This window comes from Pelobates fuscus, chromosome 9 (assembly GCF_036172605.1).
Source record: "Pelobates fuscus isolate aPelFus1 chromosome 9, aPelFus1.pri, whole genome shotgun sequence".
Classification (NCBI taxonomy): domain Eukaryota; kingdom Metazoa; phylum Chordata; class Amphibia; order Anura; family Pelobatidae; genus Pelobates; species Pelobates fuscus.
In genome coordinates this window covers 149,820,767-149,837,793 of record NC_086325.1, presented here as the reverse complement: position 1 = coordinate 149,837,793, position 17,027 = coordinate 149,820,767, and the positions used below count along the sequence as shown (strand labels likewise).

The following is a 17,027-nucleotide window of genomic DNA, read 5'->3' as shown; positions in this document are numbered from 1 at the left end:
TTAGCAGCATGGATAAACATAACATTTCAATAGAAACTAATACATTTCTCTTCTTCTAGGATGTCAAAGCTCAGCGCAGCATCCCCCTTATCGGGTTTGAGGTGACCCCCACAGATCCAGGAGAAAGGTCTGACCGCCGACATGTCTTCAAAATCAGTCAAAGCCAGTTAAGCTTTTATTTCAGCCCTGAGACAGAAGAGTTGCAACATCGCTGGATGAGTGCATTGTCTCGGGCTGGTCGAGGAGAAGACTGCAATCCTAGAACACTCCTGTTAGAGACTGAGGAAGAGCATGAGATGACAAGTGGACCCCTGGGGGACACTTGAGGACATTCTTCACTCCCCCACAATGTAACCAGGGGCATAGTGCTCGGACTAATCAATTTATCTTTAAAATGGGAACTTTTACAAATGTGGAGCTGTACCCACCTGGCAGCTTCACTTGGGGAGGGCTGGACTCACCCGTAGGACTTCCATGTTCTGAGAGGCACCTGAAAGAAAGATTTGATGGAACTGTTACAAACCCAGGGGACATTTGATGAACTTAATTGACTTTACAGACTTCAACCCTGGAGAACCGGATTGGGATGGGGCTGGACTGACCCATCATCATATATGTAACAAGGACACTGTGGGCTGGACTGACCCATTCATGCCTCCATGCAAGATTTTCAGATGCTTCCTTCCTCTTGAACTTAGGCTTTGCTCAAAACCACCACCCGCACTTTCTCATTTTTTTAATATGTTATGTATTATAATTATTTTAATAATATTTAGCAACACTTTTTTATTTTAAAGTCTTGTTATCTTGCCTGTTTGGGAACCATGGGCCATACTTATCAAGGCAAACGTGGAGAAATTTTGGGACAAAGTGCTGTTCAGGAGGTATCAGCAGAACATTCCACTGGTCGTAAAGTGAATTCTGTATATTTACCCATTTTATTCCCAATTTTGCTTTGATAAATGTGGCCCCTTGTGCTCCATTCTGTTCCCTGTAGTGTTTATACATCTGTTCCAAAAATTCATGCCCGCCCCACAGACCTAGCCTGTTAGTATGAGAGATTCTGCCAAATTACCATATTGCCAGTCTTGGGAGGGGGAGAGGAAAATGTGCCATACAAAACAGAATATTTAGAAAAAAAATCTAATTTTTTAGCAGTTAAGGTGCTTAATCATTTAAGTGGACTGGTCATCTACCTCCCTCTCCAAAACATATAAATGAATAATGCATAAAACAAACTGTTGTGTTAACCTTTTAAAAACAACCAAAAAGGTATAGCAATTTAAGAGCTCATGCGCGTAGCTCTCTCATATCACAGACTATTTCCCAGCATGCATTTCTTCCTGGTTCTCTACTCATTTCCTGTATTTTTGCTATTTGTTATATAACTAGTGCACGATTTAGTAACAATAAAGTGGCACTTTACCTTGAGGAGTCTTTGTGTTTTTTACAAAGTCCCCTCAAGTTAAAATATGTGCTTGCATAGTGGTGCCAGGGGGGGGGCGGGGGGAGGGAGATATACTGTAGCTCTCCAGTTGAACTGCATCTTGATTTTGAGGCAGACAAAGTCGCCAAGAGTCACATCGCTGGTGTACTTGCACATATGCATGAGGTCAAAGCAGGTTTTATGGAAAATCACACAAATCTGCAGGATCCTCTATATATTTTGCAATCAGATGCCATAGGAAATTGCAAGATGCCGAATTAGTTTGAAGCTTCGCCCTTCCGACACATCTGTTAAAAAAAAATGTGTGCATACACATGACAGAGGTTTCCAACTTTGTCTCTTGTTTGAGATATTTCAGTGAAATTCTATTTCCGTTTCCATAGGTTCTTCATACACATTCTATAGTTGTAAAAAAAAACAAAAAACTTGAAAACGACACTGCTCGTTTAAATCTTTCAAGGAGGGAAGATATTCAACTGTGTGCCAAAATCCCACAAACATACTAAGTGCCGAGACAAGGAGTTTAAAACATAGTTTAAAATAATTATACTAAAACCATGAACACAATATTTAGAGAGATTATATGCTGTATTAAATAGTGTTTATCTAATTTACGTTCACAAGTCAACTTTAATCCCACAGTGTCGTTACACCTTCACTGTGATATACCACATTCGTTAGAGACTTCCTTCTAAATCTTGTGCGTTACTGCCAAACACGCATTCCTGTCTGCCACACACAGCTGTAATGCACATATATTCAGTGTCAGTGATAGCAAACCTTTTGAACTACAACACCCATGATGCACTCCCAGTTTAAAGGCTCTCAGAGATACATAGTTCATGTGTCTCTTCTCAATTCCAAGGATTGCGTTCACTGGTCTACGACATGCGTCGCTACGTCAATCACTACTTTAGATCAACACAGGTCACCAGCACTAGAGTAATTTGCCAAAATTAATCTATTATACCAGGTGTAACAGTTAGTTCTTGCACACTCGCAGACACTCAGATGTTATAAGTAGTCCGTATAAGTCCATATCAAAACAATGAACAGAGTAAGAGGGAGGGAGGGAACCAGGGATTAATGGCTCAGTAAACATCAAACGGTAAATTTGTATTTTAGAGTGTATTCACTGAACACTGATTTGGGGTGAATTGAACACTAAATTGCAAAATCAAGGTCAAAATAGCAAATTAACGTATAAAAAAAAGAGTAAATTTTATACTTCGGTTTTCGATTCACTAAAATATGCAGCGTTATTCGTAAAAGTCTGAATTTTAATAAACCAAAATGCCTTAGGCTAAAGTAGACGATTTGGAAGAATTCTTCAACTCAACTGTAGCCACGACCATTTTAGTCTATGAGCTTAATGAATAACATTAATGGTGTTTAGAGAATAAATTCCAGTGTTTTTTTTTTTTTCTTTTTCTAGGGCTAGAAGTGACAGTGTTGTATTTTTAGTATATTTAATAGGGTCAGCGATTTAAAACCCTGGATCTCTCCACAGAATTGAAAATAAAACACTCTCTAAAATACAAAATTACCTTGGCAATTTCTACCCCAGTTAAACGTGTCTCATTAAGGTGACCGGGCCAGCGCTGGCTGGGTTAAAAGGGATATTTTACTTATCTTTCTTCCCTCGCTGTGCTAGTCTCGTTAGGGGTAGCTCTGCCTCTTTGACTGAGATCATTGAGATTGATGGGAGGCTAGTGCGCATGCGCGGCAAAACGCTGTGCCAATCAGGTAGTCTCCCTGAGACGTTTTGATAGGAATAGCTGAGTTTTACTCTGCTATTTTACTGGTACGACAATGTTATCGGCTGCAGGGTTAAAACTGGGTGGGGGGGGGGGGGGGAGAACATGTCACCCAGACCACTTCAGTGATATTAAGTGATCTGGATGTCTATAGTGTCCCTTTAACTCTTACTAAAGCAGAGTATTAACGTGGTAAAATGAAATAAGGGTGCGTATAACATATTCCAGATGTGCGTACTGACGTATCAGTGTACGCACATACTTTTATATATTCAAAATACTTCCTGCAAGGTCACGTACATCAAAAACATGACCACGTTATTTTCAACAGATATTAAACTCTACTGCGTAGAACACAGTGTGTCCCTCATCTCTCTGATCTGCCAATTCTCCTGTGTGTACCTTGCCTCTGGCTCAGATTGTGCTACCAGCATCTGTAGTCCATACAGAGGGGTTTATTCAGTAAACACCAAATTGCAGTGCATTCAAAACCGAATCGCAAAATTTAAGTAGCCAAGTTGACTGACTGATGGTAGCTCGATGATTTTTTTCCCAAATCAATTATTTTTGCCTGAATTATAGCAGTTTGGTTTTCAATTCACTTCAATTCAGTGGATTTAGTGTTTACGGAATAAAGCCCATTGTCTATGCTCTCTATCTGCACACCTCTCTGCTTCCCGTTTCTGTGGAGTGCAGGGTGGGGGCATGATGATAGTGGCAGGCCACTGGAGATGTTTGTGTTAAATGCCTCCCCCTGCTTTGTGCTGGCGGGGAGAGTTGAATACAGATTGTTTACTGCAGGCAATATTGGCTCATGTGTCTTTATTTTATCTTTCATGTTTGAGAGTGTTGCAAGTTGTGCATGCTGTGTGTATCGATCGGGGTTAGTAACTAAAGTTTCTGAATTCTCACTTTATTGAATAACCCTTTAAGTTATTTATTGAAAGTTACTGTTCGCACACAGCTCCAGAAAGGAATCGCGAGAAGGGGGGGAGATAATAATGGGGGCAGTGCCAGTGAGTAAATATTCAGCAGGTACAGATAGGAGACACAATGCTCTAAGCAGAGATAAAATAGTTCAGTGTTGTCAGATTCTGGAGGAAAAATCTTGATAGCGCTCTTCATTTAAGCGTGAAAGTGTAGTGGTTATGGTGTAAAGAGTTTGTGTCTTCTGTCCTAGGATTCCATGTACAACTACCTAACCCACTCCCAGCACTCTCAGCCTACTCTTGCTCTCCGTGTTGGGTGGAATTGTTATTGATCATATGTGTATTAACATTTTAGTTTGACAAAAAATGTGGGAGGGCGCTCACATACTCCTTTCACCATAACCACTACATTGAGCTGTAGTGGTTATGGTGTTTAGAGTTGTGGAATGTTATATTATTATTATTGTTATTATTATTGTATTCCAGTTATTGCAGTATTATTATAAAACATTTATTATAAAATTAAAGGAACACTATAACATTAGGAATACAAACTTGCTATAGAGTTCCCCTACCTTTGTAGGTGTCCCGTCCTTGCGGGGATGTACCTTACCTCCCGCGATATGCAGCTGCTCCACCGCCACCACCATCTCACAATCAATGATCTCAGCCACTCTAATGCTTCCCCATAGAGAAGCATTGGGAAGCTAGTGCACATGCACACACTTCGATGCGCCAATCAAATAATCTCAGGGAGAGTGATTTGAGCTAGAACCGAGTACACTGGGCACACCCAGCACCTGCATTGCTCAGCGGTGGTTATGATGTCTAGATCAGAAATGATATCAAATACAGATTAAGAGAACAGCTCCGTTTTAAATCTTACAAGGCTATTTAAAAATCATCTATCTTTGCAACAAGTATACGCTGGATTTGTCTCAGATTGGGCAATTTGTTTATTGTATCCCCCTGGTCAAATATAGCTAGCACTCCTAAGGCAGCAGCCACCTTTTTGTGCCATCTGTGCAGCAGATTACTGGTCATCCTGTATCAAAGGAAGCAGAGCCACAGTCCCAGCAACAGCATCCATTATTAAAGGGACACTCTAGGCACTATAACCACTTCAACAGATTGCAGTGGTAATGGTGTCCGGAGTCTGCGGCACCAGGTTCCACATCATATTAGCAGAGATACTCAGCCCCCCCCATAAGCAGCAGTCCAGCCTTCTAATGATGATGCAGCAGTAGCAGAGATATTCTGTAATTCACACCATGTCAATGGCAGGCTCAGAGCAACAGCCTACGCCATCATGGTGGCTGGCTACCAAAATGAAGAATGTAAGCTCTTTACCATAGGATCCGTAACTTTAAAGGACACTCCTGGCACTAACAGAATTGAAGTACATTCTATAGGTTTATGCCTCATTTCATGCTGTTTTCCTCCACTTTCAAACTTTTTTGGTTTTGTTAAAAAATAATTAATTTTGCATATTTCTGCTGATAATCCCGCCCCCTTAGCCACACTTCCTCTTTGCACAAAGTAACTTCCTTATTAGAAGTATGTACTCAGTTCGGCCAATGAGAAGTCAGTGTGAGCTTAGCTGAAGTCATCACTCCTTCTCACAGCCAATCACTGTCCTCTTATTATCTGTCACCCTTCCCTAACAAAGTAAATATTCAACCACCAAAACAAGTCAAATTATTTTTAAAGTAGTGACATTCCTAGGTGGTAAAAAGACTATGGGCATTGGGGTAAAGGGGTAATATTTATGTCTCCTCCTACATATATTCATTTCATGTTTTTCCAAAAACCCTGCACTATGTACATCCTTAACCCCTTAAGGACCAAACTTTTGGAATAAAAGGGAATCATGACATGTCACACATGTCATGTGTCCTTAAGGGGTTAAACCCATCACATTATAATACTAAAATAAAATCCAAGTATTATACATACCTGTATTTATAAACTGCACAACTGCTCTATTAACCCCACACTATGCTATAGTAACCTGCAATAGTTACTGCAAACCTGCAGCATTTACACTCCGAGCAGCATTACAAACTTATTGCAGTTCATTAATTAATTGCATTAATATGCTGTACTGTTACGTGCCCTTTAGCCACACCCCCTCACTCCAGACAAATACTTCCCTATCAAATGTATGTACACAGCTCAGTTACTGAGAAAACAGCCTCCTCAGCCATAAAGGGTGGGTGTGGAGTGGTCCTTTAAGACTTAACAGGTGTGCAGGGGTTCATAATACCCTTTTCTGTCTCATTAGAGATTTTCCCTTGCAGCTGAAGGTCAGTGCAAGACTCACCTAAGAGGTTTTGCCTTGATGTGGCAGGTGAGCTTACACTCTAATGGTGATTGGAATGATACTAAAAACCACCAATTATTTAAATGTGAATAGGGATCTGCAATAGTGCGCAAGTTGGTTTTTAGTTTTATGTATTTGGGCTGATGAATACTATAGTCATTGCTGCCGCCCAGGAGTAGTGGGGGTTTTAGAGAAGGGCTCCATTTAGTGTTTGTAAATTAAGAGTATCTTACTCAGTGCTGCTAGGGGCTGTGTGAATATAATTAATAAGGATGTTATAATAACTTCACATATTATTTTATTTATATAGCACCAGCAAATTCCGTAGCGCTGTACAATGGGATATGTTGCATTGAAGTGACACAGGCAAAAACTGTGTTGTAAACTGAAAGATGAATTTCAAGATTTAGACTAAAATAACCAAGCTGTGATTTATAACTAAGATGGAGTTTTTTTTTCCCCACTTTTCTAGATTCAGCAATTTGGTGGTTTTTAATTAATTACAATTTGAAATGTAGTGCATATTTTCTTTTGCTTGCTCATGTTGGATGGCAACAGTGCCCCCTAGTGGACATATACAAGAATACAAGCATAACCCTCCCTGCATTTTCTGCAGAGCTCTCCCTTTTCTGAATGCGCGAAGGATTTAATTGAAAACAACTATTTTCATGCCGGGTTTATTGGAGTTAGGGTTGCAGTCGTTTCAAGTTTCATGAAACCATTTTTAACGTGAACCTGTTAAGAAAAAATAAATGGACTTTAAATCGTCCCCATATACATTGATTACATCATGTGTCACAAATTTACATGGATTCACTATAAAATATACTTACTTCCCCTCTGTTCCAGTGCCGCCCTCTTCAGAGCTTTGTGGATGTTACTCTTTGTGTTACACCCACCTCCGGTCCGTCGTCTTATGTCATTTGCCATGCTTAGGGGCACGTCCAAACCTCCTGTGTGACACTAAGATGCTAACTTTGTTGCCGGCATCGGAACTCTAACAGCGTTAGCTGTAGAGTTTCCATAGCAACCGCAACATATCCGCTGTGGTTGCTATGCTTGGGAGAGAAGTAGAGCCGGCTGTGAGAGTTCTTGTCTGCTCTCACTTCTCTGTAATATTGTCGGCATAGAGTCTGTGCTGAAGATTTGAGAAGTGGGAGAAAGACATATTTTTAAATAGATTTTGTTCCCAATCTATACACTTACAAGCGAATCTGCAAGCACTTTATAGAGATGAAATTGTATGCTCTTTCAAAGAAGCAGAAGTAGTTTGGGACATGACAGGTACCATTAACCCCGAAGCCAGGCTTTAAAGTCGAAGGGGAGTGTAGAATGTCCTGCGTTTAGTGGCTCCCCCGTGGCATGGGTACTTACCTGCTGCCATGATCCCAATCGGGGGAATGCCTGGTCTGCAGCACATCTGACCCCTCAAACCCCCACAGGCCTTGTGATCGCTGTCACCAAGCAATCCGAGTTTGCAGGAATCTATGATCTGCAAGCTTTCTTTGTCTTAGGGATGAGCATAACCACCTAGCAAAGCTAGTGGGTATGCGGCAGCCTCCCGGAGTCAAATGCCAGAGCTGAAAAAACGCTTGCACTGTGCTCCTGCACAGAAACAGCGTTTCAGCCAATCAGGTAATCAGGAGAGCCATGCTGAGCGCGGGAATCCTGATTACCTCAGATTTAAAAAATTGGGGAAACGGCGGATTGGTTAGCTAATACCACGAAGCACTTAGAATAAATATTACCCAAAGGGTAGAGAAACGTAATTAAACATCTAAACAAACAATTTAAGAACCCAATAGTAAAGGGGAACAAGAAATTATTTGATAGGTCGTAAAGACGTGAGATGTACTTGAAATCTTTTGTATAATGCACACAGCTAAACGGATAACAACAAGGCAACAATGTATAAGCTTAACAAAGTATGAAATAGACACTGAAATTAGAACATCGTAAATTGCAACAAAAAAAGTTTTTTAAAGAAAAAGGAAATGTAACAAGTCACTGAAAACAGATTCTTTATGCAGGGAGCCCATGAGAATTTCATATTGCAGATACTACTAGAATCCAATCTTCCTACTTAGGTGGACCCTTGATTTGGTGGTCTTGTCTTGAAGTACGGTTATAGTCTGTAAAAACAGAAAACAGTAAAAAAAATAAAAAATAGGCCGAATAAGCAAAAGATAACCTTACGTAAAGAAAACCAAACTATCACCAGTAGGCCAAACCCTTACCCTAGGGGAAGGAGGGACGGGCGCTATTGATTGGTGGTTATGCTCATCCCTAAAACAAAGAATGTTTGCAGATCATAGATTCCTGCAAACTCTGATTTGTCCTCCGGGAGGCATAACCACCTAGCAAAGCTAGTGGGTAGAATAGCACACACCTGGTGGTGGTCCTAAGAAACTGAAGGCTTTCAACTTCTGATGGCCTCCAGTAAAACCTAACAAAGGTTTTACTGGACAACCACCCTGCAGCTTTCAAGATAATAGGGAGGGGAAGGCCGTTTGCTGCTGCTTTAGTAGCCGAGGCGCCCCTAATTCAATGGCCTTTGAACACAGAAACATCAATACTAGCCGAAGACATGGCGGGAAGTATCCAACCTCTAATTGTATTAACCTTGGCTGGACGAAAGGGATTCCTTGAACTAATAAATAATTGACTGATCTAATTTCTAAACAAAGCAGAAAGGTCAAGGTACGATTGTAACAGACTGACTAAACATAAGCCGGGTTCAGAAGGATCTTGAACCAAATCCAAATATGGGATGTTTTTTGTCTCCCTTTTAGTATAATATGGAAGCCTCCCGGGTTCCGGGACAACCACTGTTCTGAAATATGGATTTGAGTTGACTCAGCTCCTCTAGCTGCCAAGACCAAAGACCGCAGATAAGCCAACTTAATAGCAGTCCCTCTTAAATCAATTTTAGCATTATCCAAAGAATTAAGGAAATTTAATCAGAGGTCTTCATCCCAAGTAGATGTGTAACATGGAGTATATGGGCGGCAGACTGATAACCCTTTTAGTAATCTCTGCCGGATGCAAACCTCCGAACTGGGAACCTTAAAAGTTGGAGTTGTAAACCCTTTTGAAAAATCTTTACAACCTATTTGTCTGAAGAAATATCCTTCCAATTTGGTGGCGTGTGAGGAGGCACACTTACTTGAATGCATAGGTATTTTCTTGGAAGCTGGACCACCTCTGGAATGAGCTCCTCTGCCACGGCCTGGGAGTTGTGTTTTCCACTGTAGTGGCGGTACTGGGCCTGGTGAGATGCTTCTCGGGACGCTCCAGCAGCCCGATAGGAGTGATCCTCTTTCCGAAAGGACTTCTTGCAGCCAGGAAAGTACTTTTTCAGCTCTGAAAAGGAACTCCTTGCCTTATAACTGCCTTTAACCTCCTGAATAAACGAGGGTTCGAAAAGGTAAGAATCCTCTAAATTTGGGAACTCATGTGATTTAGGGGCTTGGTCAGACATTCCTGCTGCATGGAGGTAGCGGGTTCTGTGAATATTTGAGATGTAATTAAAGGATTGGCCAATAAGTAGCACTGCCCTGCAGGACGCTTTCAATAAAGCCATCTTAGACGCCAGCAGAGATGACGCAGAAGGTTTCTGAGCGTTGTCTTCTTTTTCTGATTTATCCAGCATCAGCAATAGTGGGGCCACCGCATCAGCAGTTTTAAACGGTATATTACGAAAAGTCTGGTCTGTGGGATCTGTAGATAAACTGCTCTCTCTAATAGATAACAGAGCAGAATATACCTCAGGAGCCATTAAAGCCTGGATGTCCTTGATACCAATGTGGTTCCTGAGGAGAAGGTCATCCTCCTTAACCAAGTGGGATCTAAAGGCTAGTTTGGCAAAATCTCTTACCTCAGAATCGTGCTCCATAGCCCATCTGGAGTGAAATAATTTTGATGGGACAGTCTTTCCTAGGAGACTCACTCTAGCCATCTGAATGTTGCTAACTTTCCCTCACTCGGTGGAAGCTGCTTCCACTTCCTCGGATTCCCAGTCTATTTCTGAAGAGCCGTGTCTAGAGCGGGATCGGCTTTGGGAGGAGGAATGAGCAAATGCTCTAGAAGAGGAAGGAGAAGGACTATCTAACCTCCAACGAGATTTGTCCTTTTTCTCTGGTGTTTCTGGTGCTCAAACAAGGGAAACACACTATTCCTCTTTTGGGATACTGTCACTTTTTATCGCTTACTCAAACGAGTATGAGGGGAAGGAGGAGCAGAAAAAATTTCCTCAGACGATGAACTGGCAGAAGATGAAAAGCGATAGATACCTGGCAAGGAAAGCTCAGACACAGAAACAGAGTCCTCCATCAATGATGCCATTTTAACAATCTGAGGCAATCAGGATTCCCGCGCTCAGCACGGCTCTCCTGATTACCTGATTGGCTGAAACGCTGTTGCTGTGCAGGAGCACAGAGTGAGCGTTTTTTCAGCTCTGGCATTTGACTCCGGTAGGGGCTGCCGCATACCCGCTAACTTTGCTAGGTGGTTATGCCTCACGAAGGACAAATAACATGGACGCAATAGTTAGCCAAGCTCTGCCTGCAGGTTGACTACCTGGGCTGTCAGGCAGTCCCCCTGCTGCTGTAAAATAAAAATGTATTGGTATTCCACAAAATATATTTTTATCTATATATAATCTTGAAACGTGGCAAACAACCTGGAATTTGACTATATGTCTATTCAACCATAATTCACCTCTTTCATATTAAGTGCGCCCACACTTGCTACATAGTTACATAGCTGAAAAGAGACTTGCGTCCATCCAGTTCAGCCTTCCTCACATAAGTTTTTGCTGTTGATCCAAAAGAAGGCAAAAAACCCAGTCTGAAGTGCTTCCAATTTTGCAACAAACTAGGAAAAAATTCCTTCTTGACCCACATAATAGCAGTCACATGTCTCCTTGGATCAAACAGCTATTACCCCACTAATTAGACATTATATCCCTGTATGTTATGTTTTTGCAAGTATTTATCCAATTGAAGATTAAACATCTGTATGGACTCTGATAAAACCACCTCTTTAGGCAGAGAATTCCATATCCTTATTGCTCTTACTGTAGAAAAAAACCTTTTCTTTGCCTTAGATGAAATCTCCTTTCTTCAAGCCTAAATGTGTGACCTTGTGTCCTATGTATAGCCCTGTTTATGAATAGATTTCCAGATAATGGTTTGTACTGGCCCCGAATATATTTGTATAATGTTATCATATCCCCTCTCAGGCGCTGTTTTTCCAAATTAAACAGATAACATTTTTTAACCTTTCTTCATAACTAAAATGCTCCATTCCTTTTATCAATGTTGTAGCTCGTCTCTGCACTTTTTCTAGTGCCATGATATCCTTCTTTAGAACAGGTGCCCAAAATTGCACAGCATATTCAAGGTGTGGTCTTACCAGCGATTTGTAAAGAGGCAAAACTATATTTTCATCCCGAGAATTTATGCCCCTATTGATACATGACAAAACCTTACTGCCATTAGCAACTGCCGATTGACATTGCATATTGCTGCCTAATTGTCTCAGTGTGTGTATGTGAGTATCTGCATTTGTCTACATGTGTTTTTAGAGTGTGTGTATATGCGTGTGTGTTTGTGTGGCTGTGCATACATCTCAGCATTCAAACACTAACACGACACACAAATACACCCCTGCATTTAAACTTCAACACTTTATACAAGCACACTCCTTCATTGAAACGTGAAGAATACATACAAAAACACCTCTGTATCAAAATTATATTGCATTTAAAATTCAACACTACTCATAAATGCATGCTTGCATTCAAACACAAACACCACATACAAACATACTCCTACATTCACACAAACATACTACATCAGTGGCGTACACACAATCCATGGGACCCCGGTGGGAAACTGATCAATGCGCCCAGCACTGACCCCCTGATAATCCATCTCCATCGGGTGGCCCTAACAGCATGGCCCACCCGATGGACCCCTTGAACTGCTGCCCCGGCGGTTTGCAAAAGATGGTGACGGGTACTTGGTCGCAGTGGTCCGAAGGCGGCCGGGCCCCCTGGAGTGACGGGCCCGGGGACAGCTGCAACCCCTGCGACCGCAGTATGTACGTCACTGTACTCCATACAAACACATGCTTACATTCAAACACACAGTGCAGCCCTCACTTACAGCCCTCCTCCAAACACACACACACACACAATGCACCCCTCACAAACTAGATCCCTTGTACGTAAAAACACACACTCTGTACAGCACCTATGCACACGCACACTCTCTACAGCCCCTACAAAAGCACAAAAACACCACTTAGCAATCAGCTCACTCTACACACACACAGTACTCTTTCCTGGCCCCTTTTTGTCCTTTGGAATCATATTTATGGAGACACCTGATACAAGTCACAAGCAAACGCAGCGCACGTGTGTCATTAAATTTGTTTGTGCTGCGCATAACAAATACAGGGCCTTTTCCTCCTACAAGAGCTCTTCAGCAGGGCTCTGCGCATGCGCTGCCCTGAAAGAACATTAACCTCCCTAGCGGTATTCCCGAGCGTGACTCGGGCTTAATTTTCGCTGCCAGAAGCGGTAACCCCGAGTCACGCTCGGGGTAGATAAGATTTACTTACCTCCGCCGCGATCCGCTTCGGGAGGACTGCCTCACAGCCCAGGCAGCCCTCCCACGGCAAATCAGGCCCCCGGGGGCCATGTGATCGCTCTCAAAGAGCGATCACATGGCCCTCTATAGCTGGCTGTGGATCTACCAGCAGGGGGACTGTTTGAAATATCAGACAGTCCCCCTGCTGGTGGGAAGTATAAAAAAAATAAAAAAAGACAAGTGTAAAAATAAATTTAAATATATTTTTATATATATATACCGTGTTTCCCCGAAAATAGGACCTACCCCGAAAATAAGCCCTAGCCGAATTTTCGGGGTGGGCTGCAATATAAGCCCTACCCCGAAAATAAGACCTAGGCAGGGCCGGCCCTTTAAATGCCTCAGCCGCCTGAGCGCTCTATAGAGAGCGCTCAGACGGCTGCCGCACTGCCTCACCTCCCCTTCCCTGTAGCGTCGCCGAGCTCCTCTCCGGTCCGCGACCTGCCCGGACTGACAGGAAGTGCACACTGAGTGTGCACTTCCAGGTCAGTCCGGCCGGGTCGCAGACCGGAGAGGAGCTCGGCGACGCTACGGGGAGGTGAGGAGAAGATGGAAGGGAGGGGGGGGGGGGAGTATTACAGGGAGGGAGGGGGGAGTATTACAGGGAGGGAGGGAGGGGGGAGAGCATTACAGGGAGGGGGAGAGCATTACAGGGAGGGAGGGAGGGGGGATAATATTACAGGGAGGGGGGAGAATATTACAGGGAGGGAGGGGGTGTGTATTATAAGGAGGGGGGAGTATTACAGGGGGGGAGTATTACAGGGAGGGAGGGGGGAGTATTACAAGGGGGGAGAGTATTACAGGGAGGGAGGGGGGATAATATTACAGGGAGGGGGGAGAATATTACAGGGAGGGAGGGGGTGTGTATTACAAGGAGGGGGGAGTATTACAGGGAGGGGGGAGTATTACAGGGAGGGAGGGGGGGAGAGCATTACAGGGAGGGAGGGAGGGGGGAGAGCATTACAGGGAGGGAGAGGGGAGAATATTACAGGGAGGGAGGGGGAGAATATTACAGGGAGGGAGGGGGGAGTATTACAGGGAGGGGGTGGGGAGTATTACAGGGAGAGAGGGGGGGAGAGCATTACAGGGAGGGAGGGAGGGGGAGAGCATTACAGGGAGGGAGGGGGGAGAATATTACAGGGAGGGAGGGGGGAGAATATTACAGGGAGGGGGAGGTGAGGATCTCTGGGGGGGTTACACAGCGCGGACACCGGTTAACAGACTGGCTCTAAGCCCTACCCTGAAAATAAGCCCTAGTGTGTTTTTTGTGATTAAAATTAATATAAGACCCGGTCTTATTTTCGGAGAAACACGGTGTGTATATATATATATATATATATATATATATAATATGTATATATATATATATATATTATATATATATAATAGATGTACATATATATATATTATATATAAATACGTATAATTAAAATAATAAATAAATAAAATAATAAAGTAAATAAATTCCTGACATAATCATACCGCCAGGGAGGTTAAACCACAAGGCTCACTTTGAGATTGGGCATGCTCGTCAATGGTGATGACACCACCTCACCACTCTAGTAAAACTTCCTTGCCACTGGGAGGATGCGGCTGGTGAAATGTCTTGGGGAAAGGGTAATGGGGTAACATGGAATTTGGGGGTAATACTATGTAAGTGATGATATGACAAAGTGTACATGGAGGTCCACAAACATAACCGTGGGTAGGACGAAAGCTAGAATCCCATCAATAGTGAGACATTAATAACTGGATGAGAGTTATTAATGAGCACTTTTCCTCTCCCACCTCTCCTATTGTGGTGGGCTGGGAAAGTAATGTATATGGATCAGACGGAAGACCCCTTGGTCCACATACTAGTATGTTTACTAAAGTATGACTACGTACACAGACGGCTACATTTCCAAACAGTATGACCAAGTCGTGTTCTCTGGCTTGCGTTTTATCACCAACATACATCAGTTTTATTATTATTTTTTGTCTGTTTATAGTGGATTTCCTGAGTTATATCTACCAAGATCTAGAGTGCTTCCAGCGGCTAAGATTCCGCATTTAATGAGCTCAGTTCTGGATTTTCACTTCTCAGTATTTCGTTTCTTGAAGAATGTGCTGTGTGTTTACTTTCTGAGGTTCATACCCAGTAGGGCTATATTAACGTTGGTTAGCGTGCTGGCTTATTTTGCTTTCTTGAACATCAAATAAGTCAACTGATACCCTGGGATACAAAGACTGTTATGTTGAGAACATAAAGCTTTACGCTTTCACTGCAAATATCAGAGGAAAAGCACCAGTGTGAATTTACTGATAATGTTATTTCTCCAAATCCCATCAGTGTGTGAAAACAATTGTGGCTCAGCTTATTTCTGCTTCTTATCACAATAAAGACAAGACGTTAAAGCAGAGTGATGGGGTAGAAATACAGCGTAGAACAGTGGTAGGAAACCTTTTTAGCACCAGTGCTACAAAACAAAACTGTGAAGTCCCTTGCCTTGGCATGACAGTCCTACTATTTTAGATTAACGTGTATGTTGTCGTATTGTGTTTGCTTTATGTGTAGGTGCTGCTGCTTTGTAGAGTTGTGTTTGTGTGCAGGGCCGGCTCCTGGCGAGCTGCCAGCCCCTGTCTGGGGCCGCAGTGCTGGGCGAGCGGCTCTTGAGCCGCTCCCAGCGCCCGGACGATCCTCAAGGTGAGTTAGTGTATGTCTGTCAGTGAGCGTGTGTTTGTGTGTCTATCAGTGAGTAAGTCTCTGTGTGTGTGTGTGTCTGTCAATGAGTGAGTGTATGTCAGTGAGTGTGTGTCTGTCTCTGTCAGTGAGTGAGTGTGTGTTTGTCAGTGAGTGTATGTCTATCAGTAAGTGTGTGTATGTGTGTGTGTCTGTCAGTGAGTCAGTGTATATCTGTCAGTAAGTGTCTATGTGTGTGTGTGTATGTGGGTATGTGTGTCAGTGAGTGAGTGTGTGTCAGTGAGTGTGTCTTTCAGCTAGTGAGTGACATGAGGGGGCAGCAAAATGGATCTTTGCCTAGGGTGGCAGAACTCCTGTTTGTGCGCTTGTGGTATCTGTTATATTGTGTATGTGCATGAGCAGTTTGTGATATTGTGGGTGTTGTGTATGTACGTGGACTGTGTATCATGTTTTATTGTGTGTGTGATATGTTGTATTATGTGTGGCTTTGTGTGTATGTGTGAGGGGTTGCTGGCATTGCTTGTGAGGTTGTGTGTGTGCGTGCATGTGGGTTGTTGTAGTGATGTGTTTGCATTTGGGTTTTGTTTTATTGCTTTGTCGGCAGCTATGTGTGTGCCTGTCTGTATGCATGGCTTCCCTGGCGTTAATTCAGGACCAGACTGGTCAGGCACAGGTCAAGGGTAGGCCAGCGCTACCTGTTAGGCGGACTAGGCAGCCGCCTAGGGCGCCCCTTGGGTAGGGGCGCCGCTAGGAGCGCCGGCCCCCCTCATGCTGCAGCCACCCGAGCGCTCTGTAGAGAGCCTCAGGCGGCTGCAGCTCTGCCCGGGCTGGTGCGTCCATGAGGGCGCACCGCCCGGGTGCAGCATGAGGAGAGGGACTAACAGGAGGGAAGCGCTCAGCGCTCCCTCCTGTCCCTCCCTCAATGTAGCGTGGCCGAGCCCTGTATGGTCCGCGGGTACAGGCAGGGCCGGATTAACATAGGGGCTGATGGAGCTGCAGCTCCAGGCCCAGGCCCATGGAATAGGCCCATTTTAAAAAAAAAAAAAATTTTTTTTTTTTTTTTTTACACACTACTCTTAGGTTTGCCACCTGACTGGTATTTTACTGGTTTGCCACCTGACTGGTATTTGAGGCTGCCTGGCCGTGCCAGTATTGCAGTAATACCGGCAATACAAATCCAGGTATTTTTCTCAGAATAAATGGAGATTACTCTGCAATACCAGCACCGGCCA

At 43.3% G+C, this 17,027-nt stretch overlaps 1 protein-coding gene across 3 annotated transcripts in view; it reads left to right on the top strand.

Annotated features, from left to right (window-relative positions):
• FGD1 (FYVE, RhoGEF and PH domain containing 1) overlaps positions 1-4,009 on the top strand; it is a 133,325-nt gene extending 129,316 nt beyond the window's left edge. For all 3 annotated transcript variants that reach the window (XM_063432732.1, XM_063432733.1, XM_063432735.1), the window contains exon 18: positions 60-4,009. In XM_063432732.1, the coding sequence (XP_063288802.1) occupies positions 60-326 (267 nt within the window). In that variant the 3' untranslated portion in view covers positions 327-4,009. The remainder of the gene's footprint in view (positions 1-59) is intronic.
• The last annotated feature ends 13,018 nt before the right edge of the window (positions 4,010-17,027 follow it).